Source organism: Hemitrygon akajei, chromosome 1 (assembly GCF_048418815.1).
Source record: "Hemitrygon akajei chromosome 1, sHemAka1.3, whole genome shotgun sequence".
In the NCBI taxonomy this organism is placed as follows: domain Eukaryota; kingdom Metazoa; phylum Chordata; class Chondrichthyes; order Myliobatiformes; family Dasyatidae; genus Hemitrygon; species Hemitrygon akajei.
Window position 1 is genome coordinate 141246402 of NC_133124.1, and position 18542 is coordinate 141264943.

The 18542-nt window shown below is 40.6% G+C and overlaps 1 protein-coding gene across 4 annotated transcripts in view; it reads right to left on the reverse strand.

Annotated features, from left to right (window-relative positions):
• LOC140731158 (oxidation resistance protein 1-like) overlaps window positions 1–18542 on the reverse strand; it is a 520392-nt gene that overhangs the window by 389226 nt on the left and 112624 nt on the right. For all 4 annotated transcript variants that reach the window (XM_073052584.1, XM_073052590.1, XM_073052557.1 and 1 more), the window contains one exon: window positions 18039–18238. In XM_073052584.1, coding sequence (XP_072908685.1) covers window positions 18039–18238 — 200 coding nt within the window. The remainder of the gene's footprint in view (window positions 1–18038; window positions 18239–18542) is intronic.

Here is an 18542-nt window from a genome sequence, read left to right on the forward strand (position 1 = left end):
TCACTCTGAGACGTAAAAGCGAGTTATCGGCTTTTATTGACTGGAAGAAGGAACAAGCAGTGAGTGACCACCATACTACATCCTGGAGACTGAGAGGCTGGGCTCAGACCTCCATCACCTTTATACAGGGGTATGTGGGAGGAGCCACAGGAGCAGTCATCAGGGGGCGTGTCCAGACAGGTATATGTAGTTCACCACAATTACAGAAGAGGGTAGTTACATTTTCATGTGTAACAAGAGCATGGTTATATTTTCACGTGTAACACTGCTCTGAAACTGACATTGTCGGTTTCAGAGTGATGCTCCCTACTGAGATGTTGGAAACTCATGTGGTTATCAATATGCAGTACAGCACGAGCTCCTTGCAGCCAACTTTTTAAAGGAACATATCACAATGCAAGGGATATTTCTAGCTTCTGGGGGTATTGCTACTAAATGAATAGATGCTGCAATAGTGAGGGATGTGGGGTCAGAAAGGTGTGGGGTAGGAGCTTAGAAGACTGCTCCCAGTGGGTCAGATTAATCTAAATATAGCATGTAACTGAACTACAATGCTTAGAATAAGTGTATTTTTTTTTCGGGGTGGTGGTGGGGTGGGGTATTGGTGGTGTGTGTTGAAGAGAAACACTATAGCCATCTAAAATAGCAACAGAAATTACTGAAAATACTCATCATGGATAACTTCACTCACCTCAATTCTGAACTGATACAACTTTCTAACCGGACTAACTTTCAAGGACTCTACAGCTCATGTTCTCTGATGCAAGCCTCTGCAACAACTCAGTGTCTACTGAATCAAACTCCAGGCTCAGATCGAGTAGACCTTTCACTGTTTTGTAGAAAATGAATCTCAGGGCAGTACATGGTGACATCTACGTACTTTGATAATCGATTTATTTTGAACTCTCAGGTCAGACCCTTCAATCTGAATCATTAGTGTTCCCTTTCCACAGATACAGCTTTACCTGCTGAGTAATTCCAGCATTTTGTTTTTATCTTAGATGTCCTCGTCTGTAGGTTTTTTGAAAATGATTTATGGCAAGTTTACAACTGATATCTGAAGTAAAAAATAGAAAACACAGGAAATACTTTGCAGAACCACTCTTTAAAAGGGTCATGGACAGCAGCCATTAATTCTCTTCACAGATGCTGAGTTTCTCCAATGCATTGTTTTTATTCATCCTGGAAGGAAGCTGACATAGGGCACTGTAAGTACAAACAGTGCACACCAGCTCTGTGATGAAGTCTGATTCAGTAGACGTGAGTTGTTGCAGAAGCTGGCGTCAGTGACCCTGAACCTGACCTCCACTGCACTAGTGGAATTGTGTCTGAGGTCAGAACTGATCACAGATCTGTGAGGAAAAGGAATTCATTTTGAGTGTTTGAGTCTTGCTGTAAACAGAGTTAATAAACATTAATGTTTGATGAGTACATAGGAATCGTTATTTTCCTGTCCAGTGAAGTTAAAAATCTAATCACAGATGAATTTTGCAAGTTGTACCACATGTTACATGCAGACAGAAAAGAAAGTTCTAGAAGAATGAAAATCCAGCTGTAAAATAAGATGAATTTCTCAACAGTTAAGGGAGTTAACTTGATTTTTATTTGCACTGACTTTGTTTGGATGTATTTCTAAAACAAAGGCTTCAACCATTCCTCCCAGCACAACGTGGGCTAGCTAACATTCCAGGGCACAACTTGGGGAGTATTAACCTGCTGGATTTGAATTAGCTGCCAAACTGCTTTGCTGTCTGACCGACAAGAAGTTGATGAAACTCCATCTGACCTGAAGCAACAAGGGCTCAGAAGCCAGCAACGTCCCAGTGATGCTCTGAAACTGTAAACATCTTCAATTGTGAATTCACAATCTCACTGTCCACATTCAGGTAAAAGAGAATATTTCATGATATGTCTGAATGACCTAGTCATACCCATCTTCATGAAAGGAAATGAATCAGACTTGCAATTTCAGCTGCTATTGGGCTCAGGGAAAGTCATCCCCAGGTCCCCCTTGGTTAATGGTAGAGGTCCAGGGTTTAAAAAGATTGGGAACCCCTGATCTGGAGGCACGGCTAACATGATCGCCACCATGTGACAACTCCAAGAAAAATGTAGAAATGCCTTCTTTTGATCTCAATAAATTCTTTGGCATCAATCTGGAAGAATGCTGTGGCAACCTCCATCTTATTTTTGCTTTGTGATGGCATGTAACACATATACCTAACCAGCCAGTCTATAGCAAATTATAATTTTGGTGCTCCCAATATGGTCTCCTCTATATTGGTGAGACCCATTGTAAATTGGACTGCTTTGTCGAGCACCTCTGCTCCATCTGCCATAAGTGGGACTTCCCGGTGGCCAAACATTTTAATTCCAATTCCCATTCACTTTCTGATGTGTTGGTCCATGGCCACCTCTTGAGGCCACCCTCAGGGCCTTATATTCCGTCTGGTTATCCTCCAACCTGATGGCACAAACATCGATTTCTCCTGCTGGTAAACAAATTCCACCCCCTTTGCTCTATTCTCCACTTTCACTTCTTCTCACCTGCCTTTACTCCCCCTGGGCCCCCTTCTCCTTCCCTTTCTCTTATGGTCTACTCTCCTCTCCTATCAGATTCTTTCTTCTCCATCCCTTGAACTTTCCCACCCACTAGGTTTCACCTTTCATCTTCCAGCTAGCCTCTCTCCTCTTCCCCCACCCTTTTATTCTGGCATCTTCCCCCTTCCTTCCTTCTATCCTGGTCTCAACCTAAAATGCCAACTATCTATTCATTTCAATAGCTGCTGCTTGACCTGCTGAGTTCCTCCAGCATCTTCCAAGTCAGTTTCAGTGAACACTTTGTTACACAAAGTTGTATATTTTTCCCACTTTGAAACGCAATGGTGCTGCACCTTACATCCAACAAATTTCCTGCAGGAGCGAAGCTAATCTCCATAACTAAGCAAAAGCTCTTCAGTCTAATCTAATTACTCTTTGGAATAGGACATAGGTCATACAAACTTTAGCAGCCCAACTGCCAATTGCTTACTTTTATAGTCACTTGGAGGCTGAGAACCAAACCACCATCAACTTATACACTGAAGCATAGTGAGGATGGGCCTTACAAGCAACGTGCACAAGACATGCTTCCAATGCCTCACATTTCCCTACAATATTAAAATCTCATGGCAAGGTCCTGAAAAACTTGAACCACTTCACATCCTTTGCTACGTAAGGCACTAGCAGAACACCAGAAATGCAAGAGTCAGGGGACAGAAGTCAGTGTCATTGCTGTTACTGAGGAGAAGGTGATTAGGAAGCTGAAAAACCTAAGGTAGGTAAGTTAGACTACACCCCAGAGTTCTGAAAGAGGTGCTCAAGAGATTGTGGTGGCATTAGTAATGATCTTTCAAGAACTAGAATTTTGCAAATATCACTCCACTCTTCAAGAAGGGAGAGAGGTGGAAGAAAGGAAATTATAGGCCAGTTAGCCTGACTTCAGTGGTTGGAAAGATGTTGGAGTCTATCATTAAGGGTGAGGTTTCTGGATACTTGGAAGCACATGCTAAAATAGGCCGAAGTCAGCATGGTTTCCTTCAGGGAAACCTGATGGAATTCTTTGTGGAAATAATAAGCAGGATAGACAAAGGAGAGTCAGTGGATGGTGTTTGTTTGGATTTTCAGAAGGCCTTTGACAAGACGCTGCAGATGAGGCTGCTTAATAAAATAAGAGCCCATGGTATTATAGGAAAGGTACTAACACGGATAGGAGATTGGTTGACTGGCAGGAAATAAGAGTGGGAATAAATTGGGCCTTTTCTGGTTATCTGCCAGTGAGTAATGGTGTACTCCAGGGGTCGGTTTTGGGATAGATTCTTTTCTCTTTGTATGTTGATGATTTGGATAAAGAAATTGGTGGCTTAGTGGCCAACCTTGTGGGCAATATGAAGACAGGTGGAGGGGCAGACGGTGTTGAGGAAACAGGGTGTCTGCTGAAGGACTTAGTCAGATACAGGGAATAGGTAAAGAAGTGACAGATGGAAGATAATGTAGGGAAGTGCATGGTCATGTGCATCAGCACATGAACAAAGGTGCTGACTATTTTCCAAGTGGTGAGAAAATTTCAAACATGAGAGGTGCAAAGGGTCTCGGGAGTCCTCTTGCAGGGTTCCCTAAAGGTTAATTTGCAAGTTGAGTCAGTGGTGGTGAAGGCAAATACAATGTTGGTATTAATTTTGAGAGGACTAGAATAAAAAAAGCACGGGTGTAATGAGGAGGCTTTAAAAAGCATTAGTCAGACTGCATTTGGAACATTGTGAACAGTTATGGGTCCCTTATTTAAAAGATGACCTGACATTAGAGAAAGTTCATGAGGATGATCCCAAGAATGAAAGGATTAACATATGAGGAGCCTGTACTCCCTGGGGTTTAGAAGAATGAGGCGGGTTCTCATTGAAATCTATTGAATATTGTAAGGTCTGGATAGAGTGGATGGGGGAAGGATGTTTCCTATAGTGGGAGAATCTAAGACCAGAGGGTGCAGCCTCAGAATTGATAGACGTCCATTTAAAACAGAGATAAGGAAAAATTTCTTTAACCCAAGGGAGATGAATCTGTAGAATTCAGTGCCACAGATGATTGTGCAGGCCAAGTCATTGGGTATATTTAAAGTGGAGGTTGATAGGTTCTTGATTAATTAGGCCGTCTGAAGTTACGAGGAGAAGCAGGTCTTGCGCATCACCTCTCAGAAAAAGAATATGTTGATGCTGAAATTCAGCATCACTTCAATGTGCCAATACAGCTTTTAGTCATTTAGGGTAGAGCGTAGTTAAAGATCAAAAATTCAGACCTGGCACAAAACTCATGTTTATCAAGCAGCCTTGATCTCTACCCTCTTAAGTTCTTCAGAGACCTGGACGACCTTGAGCAGTGCTGGTAAAATACCTCTTATGTTTCTCTACTAAACCCTCCAAAACTCACAAGAGGATAAACAAACAGGCCAACATCTCCAGCACTGAACTCTAGTCACTCTCAACATTAGGCAGGCCACCTTGTTCACATGTCCACCACCAGGTTTCTGAAGTTAAAGGTTATGCTCAAAACCTCCTTAAAAGTGGATCAATTTTCAATGATGCCTGGAATTTCTATCCAATGACTGTTTAGCAGAGAAGCAACCTTCAGGATGCATCAGGAGCACAAAGAACTTTTGTGTAAATACAGTGGCTATAAAAAGTATTCACCCCCCCCCCCAGAAGTTTTCATGTTTTATTGTTTTACAACATTGAATCACAGTAGATTTAATTTGGATTTTTTGACACTTCATCAACAAAAAAACTCTTTTGTGTCAAAGTGAAAACAGATCTCTATAAAGTGATCGAAATTAATTACAAATAGAAAACACAAAATAATTGACTGCATATGTAAGTATTCATCCCCTTTAATACGCCACACCAAATCATCACTGATGTAGCCAATTGGTTTTAGAAGTTACATAATTAGTTAAATGGAGATCACCATGTGCGGTCAAGGTGTTTCAATTGACTGTAGTAAAAATACATCTGTATCTGGAAGGTCCAACTGCTGGTGAGTCAGTATCCTAGCAAAAACTGTGCCATGAAGACAAAAGAACACTCTAAGCAACTCTGCGAAAAGGTCATTGAGAAGCGCAGGTCAGGAGATAGATATAAGAAAATTTCCAAGTCACTGAATATCCAGTTAAGTCAATCATCATGAAATGGAAAGAATATGGCACAGCTGTAAATCTACTTAGAGCAGGCCATCCTCAAAAACTGAGTGATCATGCAAGAAAATTACCAGTGAGGGAAGCCACCAAGAGACCTATGACAACTCTGGAGGAGTTACAAGCTTCAGTGGCTGAGATGGGAAAGACTGTGCATACAACTGTTGCCCGAGTACTTCACCAGTCACAATTTTATGGGAGGGTGGCAAAGTGAAAGCCACTATTGAAAAAAAATCCTACATGAAATCTTGACATAAAGCCAAACCTACATGGGAATGACTTAAAATCAACAAAGTTAATGTCCTGGAGTGGCCAAGTCAGAGTCCAGATCTCAATCCAATTGAGAATTTGTGGCTGGGCATGAAAAGGGCTGTTCACTCATGATCCCAATACAAACTGACAGAGCTTGAGCAGTTTTGTAAAGAAGAGTGGGGAAAAAGTAGCAGTGTCCAGATGTGCAAAGCTAATTGAGACCTATCCACTCAGGTGCATCTACTAAATACTGACTTGAAGGGGGTGAATACTCATGCAATCAATTATTTTGTGTTTTATATTTCTAATTAATTTCAATTACTTTGTAGAGATCTGTTTTCACTTTGATATGAAAGAGTCCTTTTCTGTTGATCAGTGTCAAAAAAGCCAAATTAAATCCACTGTGATTCAACGTTGTAAAACAATAAAACATGGACAATTCCGGGGGGGAGGGGGTGAATACTTTGCATAGTACTGCAGTAAGATGAGTGCACCATTTCATAAACTATCAATCTGCCCACTTTGCCAAGTAACTCCTACGTGACCTGTGAAAAGAGTTTGCAGTTCCCAAATTGGCCTCATCAGAACACACAGAACCACAATGGAAGAAAAGTCACCGAAGAGGAGGAAAACAAAATGCTTTCTTCCATCTGAGGTCCCTTTGCACTTTCCAAAGAGCAATGACCAACACTGATCCCTCAACTAGTTCAAAAAAGGAGACTCTTTTGTTTTTGTTTGTTCACTATCCTGTGCATGTAAAGGCTGACACATGTTCAGTAAGAAAAGACATTCAATTATTGTTGTATTTCAAGAAAATAGAACTCAAGATGCTTTGAGATGCCAAGAGGGAATGAATGGTTTTGCACAAATTTAGGTTCTCTCTTTAAATCTGACACGTACTCCCTGCGAATAAGATTCTTCCTGTTTGGAAAACTAGCCTTCCATACTTTCACACTGATTTTTAGGAATTATGCCAAGCTCCAGCAGCAGACAGCACCTTGAGGTTCTGGGGTGAGTTCTTGGTTAGTAAAATTTAAAAAGCCCATGTGGGGAACTATACTTAAATGGAGATTTATTGAAACACCTACCGTAATAAAATTATAACAGTTGCTAGGCAGGATATGCTATAATTGGTGCTGTTTTCCAGTGGGGAGCATATTGTATCTCACTGCAGTTCCTTTCTAGGCAGCACACTTTATCAAATATGCATTAACAGTGTAACTAAATACCTGGAGGAGCATTATATTAAAGCTTCCTTTCCTTCAGTCTGGAATGAAGCACAAAGCAGAAACAATATCACTCCAGGACTGATAATAAGTAGATCAGGCTATTGTACTGAGATTTATCATGTTCGAAGCTGCTAAGTAATTGAAAAATGAATTTTTACTGCTGTTTTTATTTTGTAATTGAGATTCTCTGCATAAACATAAAGGGAATAACAGTTAGTTCTTTTTAAAATTTTTGAAATGCACTATTTCCTACAATTTTCCCTGTATGTATTATGTTCCTTTTACATATATGATATTAAGGTTTGAAATTCAAGGATATTTGCCACTGAAATTACTATCTTAAAACACATTATTTAATATTTTCTCAAACTATGTCTATTTGGCACAGTTCAAAAGTTCATTAATTATTTGTTATCTGTACAGCTTTAAATGTTCCTACGAATTTGTCCACGGAACAAATTTTGCATGAATTATTTTGGAGGTGTCTTAAGTTCTTTGAGATGCTACAAGCATATATGAAAGCTCTCTGTATGTAATAAATTAATTTGGATCTTATCTGCACCCTGTGCACACAACACGGCATTCAATTGCTGAATAACAAACAGCACTTCGTCAATCTTTCATCTCCCCTACAACAGACTTGATAACAATCAATTTGATTAGCACCAAACGAGGATCAGATCCAATACTTTGTTAAAAGGCCTAAGCATCTTCAATTGAGGCTGAATTCAAAACTCCCTGCAGCCCGAATTAACCTACATTGAAGTGGCAGGGCTGGTGAAGATGATCTTCCATATCTGAGAGGCATCCTGCCAGATAAACATGCTGCTTTGATCGGCTATAATGTGTCGGCTAAATCCTGTTTCTCTGCTGGGTCTGGGCTTCTATGAAAATGTTTTCTTCCTGCTTTGCATTACCTAATTACCTGCCTCAAGTCCTACAATTCTTTATAAACAGTGCAGAGAATTATCACCTAGAAACTGCGATACTCCTAAATATAGGTATTAATCTTACACCCCAAATTAAAAGGAACCCTAGGATGGTGTGTTGCATTCCCTTTTGCTTGGGTCAAGGCAGTCTCTGAGTGTTGCAGACATTCTGAAAAGGGAGCTAAAGCAGCCAAAAGTAGGAGTGGATGTTGGCACAAAAGGCACAGGTAGAAATAGTGATGAAGTCCTGCAGAATTAATATAGGGAGTAAGAAAAGAGGTTAAAAGCCAGGTCCAAGAGTAGTAATTTCTGGATTACTCCCTCTGCCACGAGCTACTGAGGGTAAAAATAAGAGGACATGGCAGATGAATGTGTGGCTGAAGAGTTAGCCCAGGGGGAAAGGATTCAGGTTTGTAAACCACTCAGATCTCTTCTGGGACAAAGGTGACTGCATAAGATAGACAGGTTGCACCTGAACTGGAAGATGATCAATATCTTGCTAGCAGATTTGCTAGTGCTACAATTTAAGATGGTTAGATAAGGGAGTTTTCTCTGATAAGGACAGTCTGTGAAACATGACATCTCAGGCTTACAGACAAGGAAACAACAGAAGTACAGTATCAACTATAGTACACATCACTCAAAAACCTACTGAAAATTTACAAGCAAACTGGTGCCTATTCAAACATATAAGCAAGCATAAAGAAGTGATACAAGAAAATAAATTTAAATAGCAATAGACCCTAATCCAACTGAGGGCTTAAACTTCATTGGCAGGGTGGCAGGGGAATCCAAAGCAGAACCGAGACAGATGAGAGGCCAGAAGTTGAGATCTAATTCAATGACAGTAACATTAGTAAACAAGACAGGCAGGGAGTTGGATTAAATTGCATTTATTTCATGCAGAGATCTGACAGGTAAGGCAGATGAACTCAGGTCAGGGATATTACAGAAACATGGCAAAGGGAGAGACAGCACAAGCAGCAGGGTACAGATGCTGTAGACAGAATAAAGTTGGAGAAAAGAGAGGAAGCAAAGATATACTTCTGATTAAGGAGAACATCACAGAGTGCTCCTCGTTGAAATTTCTGAGGGAGCGTCCAAAGCCATCAAAGTCAAAGTCATTAAAGTCAGGTTTATTGTTGCAGTGTATGCACAAATATATTTATGCATAGGTGAAATGAACAACTAAATGCAAATCAGCATCTCAGCACAAAGCATCATACACGGAGCATTCACAAGAAAAACAAATTACACATAGATTATACTCAACTTTTACAAGAAAGAACACAAATAGAAAAAAAACAAGAATGAAGTCCATTTCAGTGCAAAGTGATAAAACTGGTAAGAGTGCTGTTAAACTGTTGTGATAAGGGTTATGCTGATTGGTTTAAGAACTTAATCATTGAAGATAAGTAGCTGTTCTTGAGCCTGGTTGTATGGGACTTCACTGTGTGCCTTCTATCGGATGGTAGCTGGGGCAGAGATTGTCCAAGAGGGCTAGTGGTGTTGAGGATTGGGTTAGGCAACACGGTGGAATGGAGCTCCAAGGAAGGATGGTGGTGGTGGATGAGAATTTTTGGTAATGGCGGTCGTGGTGATCAAGAAATGGGCTGGTGATGGAAGCAAGTCAGCAGAGTGAAAATCAAATACTGGTGGTGCTGTAGGGATATAAGCAAAGTCTCCAATAATAGTGGTACCAAATGGGATGAGAAGTAGATGATTGGTGGTGTTGAGAGATGGAAAAGACATTGAGGAGATGACCTACTGTACCTGCAAAACAATAGATGCCACGGACTGCACAGCGGTTGACCAGGTCAGGACTTCTCCTCCATTTTGCGAAGACTAGTAGCAGGACATTAAGAAAATCGAAATGTAGCTCAGCAGAGTAAATGTGTCAAATCTTTGACAAGGAAGAATTTTACGTATTCCTTGGGGATATAACAAGCAGGGTAGGGCATGTAAAGTGAATGTATTGAACACCACAGAGGTTTAGCTAACAAACATAAAGCAGAGTTGGGACAAATAGATTTATTCAGGATGGCAGACTGTAACTTACAGTGTGCCAAAGAAATCATACGTTGGTCCTCAACAAATATCAAACCCTTTTAATGAATAAGATGAATATGCCAAGTGTATTGTAACCAAATTTCCTGGCAATAAGCTTGCAATGTTTGTCTTGTCTTGTCTTGTCCATACTGCACCAACTACCGCCACCGGGCTATAAACGTGCAGGAGCAGTGTGTGGTTAAGTGCCTTGCTCAAGGACACACATGCTGCCTCGGCTGAGGCTCGAACTAACGACCTGCAGATCGCCAGCCTAAAGCCTTAACCACTTGGCCACGCGCCAACATTTACCTTTCATAAGATGCATTTATAACTTGTCAGTACTCCTTTGATATCCCCTCCTAAATCAGTGACCTCTACCAATGAATAGAACAAAAAAGGCAGACCTCAAAACATCACTGGCTAAAATCTCCCCTTCATTTCTGGAAATAAATTGGCCGGGTGAAAATTCCTTGCCAACACAGCACAAGCAACAACTGCAACAGTTTAAAATAATGCCGCTCCTGAATATCTTGTCCAGGATCATTAGTGATGGATGCTGTTGCCAGGGTTGCTCTTATCTTGTGTCCAGACATTCAGGAAACATTAAGAATTCATCTAATACTATGATATATGGAGAAAAGAAAATTACACTGCGAAGAATTATATATGTAATATCCTAGGAAAATGGCAATGTTTTAAATCTCAATATACAGCGTATCATGTATAACAAGGAAGGTACCACTGAACAGCATATGCAGCTGCTTGACGTAGTTTTACATTTAGGATCTGATAACAAAATGAAAGTAGGTTTTATGATGAATTAGCTAATGAGCTACAAAACTATTCATATCATTAAGGGTCATACATCCTCCTGGATGTCCTGGATACCATGGAGGCACTAGCCTCGGTAGTATCTAGGACATTTTCAAGAGGTGATGCCTCAAAAAGACAGCGCCCAACATTAAGGGCCTGCATCACCCAGGTCGCATCTTGTTCTCACTGCTACCATCAGGAAGAGGGTACAGAAACCTGAAGGCACACACTCAATGATTCAGGAACAGCTTCTTTCCCTCTCCCATCTGATTTCTGAATGGACATTGAACCTATGAACACTATCTTACCACTTTCTGTAATTTCTATTTTTGCACTACTTACTTAGTTTAACTATTTAATATTCATTAGGTACTACCTCTAATTCACATTTTTCTAATTATTATGTATTGCATTGCACTGTTGCTGTAAAGACAAAAAATTTCATAACATATGCCATTAATATTAAACCTGATTCTGATTCTAAGCATTAATTCTGTTTCTCTTTCCACAGATGTTTCATGACGTGCTCAGTGTTTCCAACATTTTGTGTACTTATTTTACAATCAGCATTGGCATTACTTTGCCTCAGTTTTACCATTTAAGCCAAAATGTTCTCACATTCAACATCAATTTGCATTGACCTTATAAACTTTGGAAACAGACTACATTTGGCTTTGGTGGTCTTGCACCTGACCTATGATTATCATTTTGGGTCACAACTAAACAACAGTATCTTTGTAATGATAAAAATGTCCAGCACCTATGGAAACACTTTTGAGTTTGGCTCTTGCATATTAGGCAACAAGCAAGTCTAGAGACTGCAATGCCATCCTGTGTCATTAATGAAGCTCCTGAATTTCTGCAGTAATCTAGAAACCAAGCAGTGGAGATGAATCAGGAAAAAGTGCAATTGTTGAGGATTGGGCTGATCAACCTCACTGTTACTCCAGATCACATAAAGAACACAACAATAAAAACAACACTATAACTATAAATCTATAAATACATAAGATGGCTTATATAGCTGGATTGATTGTATGTACATAAAGCGACACAAGGTCCAGAGTGTCTGTATGTAAGGTGACTAACGGGAAATGATAAATTAGTGGTGGTGGGGGGTCTGATGGGGTGAGTCACTGGGTAGAGATGTTGATCGGCTTTACTGCTTGGAGAAAGTAACTGTTTTTGAGCCTGGTGGTCCTCGTATCGATGCTACTCAGCCTCCTCCCTGTTGGGGTGGGATAAACAGTCCATGAGCTGGGGTCCTTCATGATATTGCTTGTCTTTTTCTAGCACCTTTTCTGTATATACTGTGCATCCTTGTTGGTGGGTAGGCTGGTGCTGGCAATGCATTGGACAGTTTTGACTACCCAATGTAGAACCTTCCTGTCCATTACAGTGTGGTCTCCAAACCATGCAGTGATGCAGCTTGTCAACATGCACTCTACTGTGCATCTGTAGAAGGTTGTGAAAATTGATGTGCATAGTCCAGCTCTCAGAAAGCAGAGGCATTGGTGAGGTTTCTTGATTATGTAAGGATGTGTTCTGGGACCATGAGAGATTGTGTGTGATGTCCACTCCTAAGCGTTTGAAACTGCTTCTAGTTTCCACTGCTGTGTCACCAATGTATAGAGGGTGTGAGTGGTGAGAGTTCCTCTGAAGTCAATAACCATCTCATTTGTCTTGCTGACATTGAGGAAGAGGTTATTTGTCTGGTATTAGGCTTCAAGCTCTTCCACCTTCTCTATGTAGGCTGTCCCATCGTTGTTAATGATGAGCACCACCACTGTTGTGTCATTAGTGAATTTGACAAGGTGATTACTCGGGAGTTTGGATTGGCAGTCATATGTAAGCAAAATATTCAACAGTAAGTTCAGCACACAGCCCTGGGGGGAGACCATGTTGAGGAGAAGCAGTTGTACATACTGACGATCTGAGGACTGTTCATTAGATGCAGATTCAGATTCAGTTACTTACTTATCACATGTACAGTGAAATGTGTTGTTTGTGTCAACAGCTGGTACACCCAAGGATTCCTGGGGCAGCTTGCAAGTGTTGACACATTCCTAACTAACGTAGCATGCCACACAGTGATCTGGACTTCAGACACACTGAGCAGGTTGAGGTCTTGCTTTCAAGAAAGAGTTATACAGAGCTCTTAAAGATAGTGGAATCAAGGCAGGAACGGGGTACTGATTGTGGATGATCAGACATGATCACATTGAATGGGATTGCCGGCTAGAAGGGCCAAATGGCCTACTTCTGCACCTATTGTCTGTTGCGGGTTAGGAAGTCCAACGCCCAGTTGCAAAGTGCTGCACTTAGACTGAGGAGTAGGAGTTTATTCAACAGGTTCTGTGAAATAATAGTGTTGAATGCTGATCTGAAATCCAAAAACAACATTTTGACATATGTGTCCTTGCTTTCTAGGTTTGTCAGCGCCAAGTGCACAACAGATGCTAAGGTATCTGTCGTAGAGTGGTTCTGTTGGTGAGTATACTGGTGAGTGTCCAGTGCGGCAGGAATGGAGTTTTTGATATGTGCCATTAACAGCCATTCAAAGCACTTCACGATGATGATTGACATCAGTGCCTCCGGGCGGGGGAGGGGGGGTCGTTTAGTTCTGAAGGTGCAGAGTTCTTTGGTACAGGATGATGGTGGCTGATAGGGATAGCCACTTGGATGAGAGTTGAAGATTCCTCTGAAGATGTGGTGGGCACATTCCCTGGTACTCAGCCTGGAATCTTGTCTGGACCGACAGCCTTAAAGGGGCTGACTTACTGCAGTCTTTCTCACATCTGCTGCGGTTACAGACAGTGGCTGCTCACCTGGATGGGGGTGGGATCACTTCCATGACTGGCTTTGTGTGCATGCCTCGAAGCAGGCATAAAAGTTGCTAAGAGTGTCGGGGAGGTAAATAATGTACATACTGATGCCAAATTTTCAGTGTTTCTCTCCTTACTATATTCTGGTTTTTTGTTGTTTCACACTCCAGTGGGCTTCTCCCAGTATTCACTGGGGCATCGAGCAGCAATGCGCTTCAATGAAATTGTTAGAATTCCTATTAACACTATAAAACATGAACTGCTTCCAGATGGTGTCAAAGTCAGTGCTTGTTTGAAAACAGCTCTTGAATGGAATGGTTTCATCAATTTTTAAAATGTTAGCATTCCTACGATATCTATGCTTGTGGCCTGCTCCAGGCTTCGTGTCCATGTACAGTGCAGCACTTTCTCCGCTGTGCACTGAACTAAAGCTCGGGCTGTGGCCGGCTCCGGCTGCTCCGGGCTTCATGTCTGACGAGTCACTTTCATTCTGAATGCTACTTGCTTACTTTTATTGCTTGCACATTTCTTTCCTTCTTTGCACATTGGGTACTTGTCAGTCTTTTTTTTAATGGGTTCTTTTGGGTTTTTTTGTTTTGTGGCTGCCTGTAAGCTTTTTTATTGGATAAACACTTTAATAATCAATATACTTTGAACTTTGAACATTCTAGTTTTAAGTTCTGTTCAAATTTAACAATGGCACTATAGGAAGATTCAATTTAACTTCAGCATCTTAAAAAAGGTGAGAAAGAAGAAGAGAGAATATGAAAATGACGCTATTATTGTTTGACTCTGCTCTGCTAAGTGCAGAAGTTAAAGCAGATGCTCCTTTCACCCAGCTGAAGTTCAGGGATGATTCAGATTTATTTATTTGTCACATGTACAGGAAATTGAAACAAATGTGTCACTTGCGTCAACAACCAACACATCCAAGGATGTGCTGGGGGCAGCCCTCAAGTGTGGTCACACTGTTCGGCACCAACATAGCATGACCACAATAATAACGACAGCAAAACATGCCCTTTCCCACCCTCCCACACACACCTCCATCCCCAGGACAGGCCACCTCCAGCCTTCCAGCCAATAGCCACAGACTCCTAAACTCAAAGGCGTCAGGCCTCTAACCTCTAACCTCTGGCCTGGATGCAAAGACTTAACCTTTGGCCCTTTGCCTCCAGACTTGCCGACGTAGGTCTTTGACCTTTCAGGCTTTCTACCTATGGACTTCCCGAGCTCTGGACTTTGACCTTTGACTTTACCTTCTGGATTTCACTGACCTCTGTGTATCGACCACAGGATGCACCAATCACGAGTTTGGTGGGATGAGTTTTAGCTTTTCACCCCTTGCATTGTATCCCACAGCAAAAGCACAGATTCATGAAATATTTAGGAGAGTTTTTGAATTTTCTTCTGTGAGATGTCACTGATGCTGGAGTTGAACAGCACAAATTATCACTGAACAAACAGCAAGCAACTCTGCTACAGTTTTTGTCTATATTCATCATGGTATAAATGTCTTACCAGGTGGAAGGATCCCATAAAATCATAGCACAATAGAACACAGAGAAAGATCCTTTGTGCCAACGAGTCCACGCCAACCGTGCTTTGTAACCACAAACTTCTTAACTAGGTCTCCCCAGATTCTATGAGACCTAAACTTCCAGACAGCCTACTATGTGGGACCATGTCAAAGACCTTGCTGAAGACCAAATAGACAACATTCAATGCCCTACCCTCATCTACCATGTTGGTTACATCTTCAAAAAACTCCATAATATTCATTAACCATGACCTCCCTTGCACAAAGCCATGGTGACTCCTTCTAATCGATCTTTGCCAATCCAAATGCAGATGGATCCTGTCCTTTAGAACTTCCTCCAGTAACTTATCCACCACAGGTATCAGGGTGACTGGTCTATGGTTCCCTGGCGGGTCTTTGGCACCCTTCTTAAACAACCAAATGACATTTTCCCCCTTCCAGTCTTTGGAAGCTTCACCAGTGGCCAATAATTAAGCAAGTACCTACACAAAGGCTTCACAGCACTTGTACACAATGTCCCACAACCTCCCACAATGTCCAAGGACATACTCAGTCAGGGATTTACCTGCCTCAATGCACTGTAAGGATGCAAATACATCACCCCTGGCAATATGAATTTTCTCCCAAACATCATTAAGGACCCCCATTACCCAGGTCAATCTTTGTTCTCATTGCTACTATCAGAAAGGAGCTACAGGAGCCTGAAGGCACACACTCAACGATTCAGGAACAGCTTCTTCCTCTCTGCATCCAATTCCTGAATGGACACTACCTCATTACTTTTATGAATGGAAAGATTATATTATATATATTTATACACACACACACACAAACATTTTATATATAATATATATAATATTTATCATTGCTATACACACACATAACTATGTATTGAATTGTACTGCTGCCACAAACACAACAAACGTCACAACATAAGCCTGTGATAATAAACCTAATTCTGATTAATCATTAAGAATTTACTTTTTCCTGAGCTCTTAAACCCAATCAGTGCTTCCTTATTTCTTTTAGCAAGAGCCTCAATACCTCTCATTGGCCAGGGTTCCTTAAACTTGACAAGTCTACCCTTCACTCTTACAGTTACATGAGCCTTGCTAGAGCCTTGATGGGGTGTGGCAATGGAGCTTGTACTGGGTCTGATAGAAAGCATCATAGAATGAACAGTTGGGTGCTGAGATTGAAACATCATTGAGATACAGATGGCATGGACAGTGAAGATCCAAAAAATTTGGAGGCAATTACACTTTAATAAAGTTAATGTCTTCCATAATGTTGAAAGGCTAGCTTATTGTAATATGTTCATCTTGTCTGGTAACATCCCACAACAATTCATTCACATAATCTTTCCATTCATAAAATTAACACTGATCTACTGTGAACAAATATAGATATCAGCTTCAGTCCAAGTAGCTGCTGTCAGGGATCCTGCTGAAAATGGCAGAGTTCAGCAGTTTAAATGGGAGTAACTTCAGGACTGCCAAGCAAAGATATGTCAGATTTAGAAAATCAATTTTTATTCCATTTCTTTGATGGACCTTAACAATTTCTTGGGCCTTGGGCCAGGTAAAACCAGGACTGTAGATTTTGAACCAGCAAGGGGAAAGCAACACTGGTCCTGTGCAAGGGATACAGGTAATATAGGTGCAATGGACTGAGGGTAATAATTCAGGGCATTTAATTTATTGTTACAGGCCACCTTGAATCAACAGATGACAAATTACTACGTGCAGCCAAACTGTCCACAATATTTTTTGTTAAGACAAAATGTTATTTCACTGCCAGAGTGGTGTATTTTTATAATATTCTGGAGGCCTGAGCAGAGTACCCAACCTTACTTTACTTAAAAACCAATTGAGGAATTTGTACATGATACGTGAATTGGAGTTTACAGAAACTAAGATATAATAACCCAATTTTGTTTTCAATTGAATCATTGAATAGACAATTTGCAATAAAATGATAACACTGATGTAGATTTTGCAGTAAATATACCATATCCACCCAAGAATAACATCAATTGTAAAACCATCTCTGTAAGGATATGTAGGGCCCTTAGTATTATTAAGGATCCCACACACCTAGCAATCTCCTTGACTTTCTATCATCAGGCAGGAAACTCCATTGCATAAAAACGAGAACAGTCAGGATGAGAAACAGCTTCTTCCCTCAAGCCATTAGACTTCTGAACTCCCTGCCACATCACATTCAAAGTATCACTAGTTAATCTGTTTTGTAGCTTACAATATACTTACTTTATGCAATTTAGCTGTTTATTTATGTGTAATCCATCTGTAGATTTTACCCTTACTTTCATAAGTTACTGTGGGTTATGCGTGTCATGGGTACGACGATGCTCAACACCATGGTTCAGTGAAAAGTTGTTTCATTTGACAGTGTACATGTATATAGTTAAATGACAATAAACTTGTCTTGACTCTCAACTAGAAACAGATTACAATATTATAAGACTTATCATAAAAAATGGCAACCAACAAGCAAACCAGTGAACAATCTCCTAATTAAGACACAAACAAATCTTGAATATATGTACACCTCCAATATCATTCAATACTACATAGGCATTGCCAACAGGAATATTTGGTGATGGCTCTAATTATGTTTTGCTGCATCTGCACTTGGACAAGACATTACAATACCTACCTATTGTATAATATCTGTGGAGCTCGCTTCGTTTAGTATTACGTTTCTGTGTGTTGGCACCATTGTTCGGCATCTCTTCTGACCTGGTTGACTTGAGGACAGCTGGTACCACATCACTTTGTGGTGAAGGATCAGGAGCTGCCATTGGACTGCCATATCCAGTGGCAGTCATGTCCACTGACTGGGACTTTTTCTTCAATCTGTGAAAGGATAAGGAAAGATATTGCTGCAAAGATTCAAAATATTCAATGTACATCTATTATCAAAGTAAGTATGCAGTATACAACCCTGAGATTCATCTTCCCACAAATAGCCACAAAACAAAGAAAACTATTGAATCCATTCAAAGAGAAACATTGAACCCTCAATACACAAATAAATGAGCAAATCACACAAATGAAAAAAAAATGAGTGAAAAAACACAGAATATAAAATATCAAGCCTCAAAATCAATGAAACTGTCCAGGAATGTTCATTTTCAGCTCAGTTCAGTGAATAGTATAA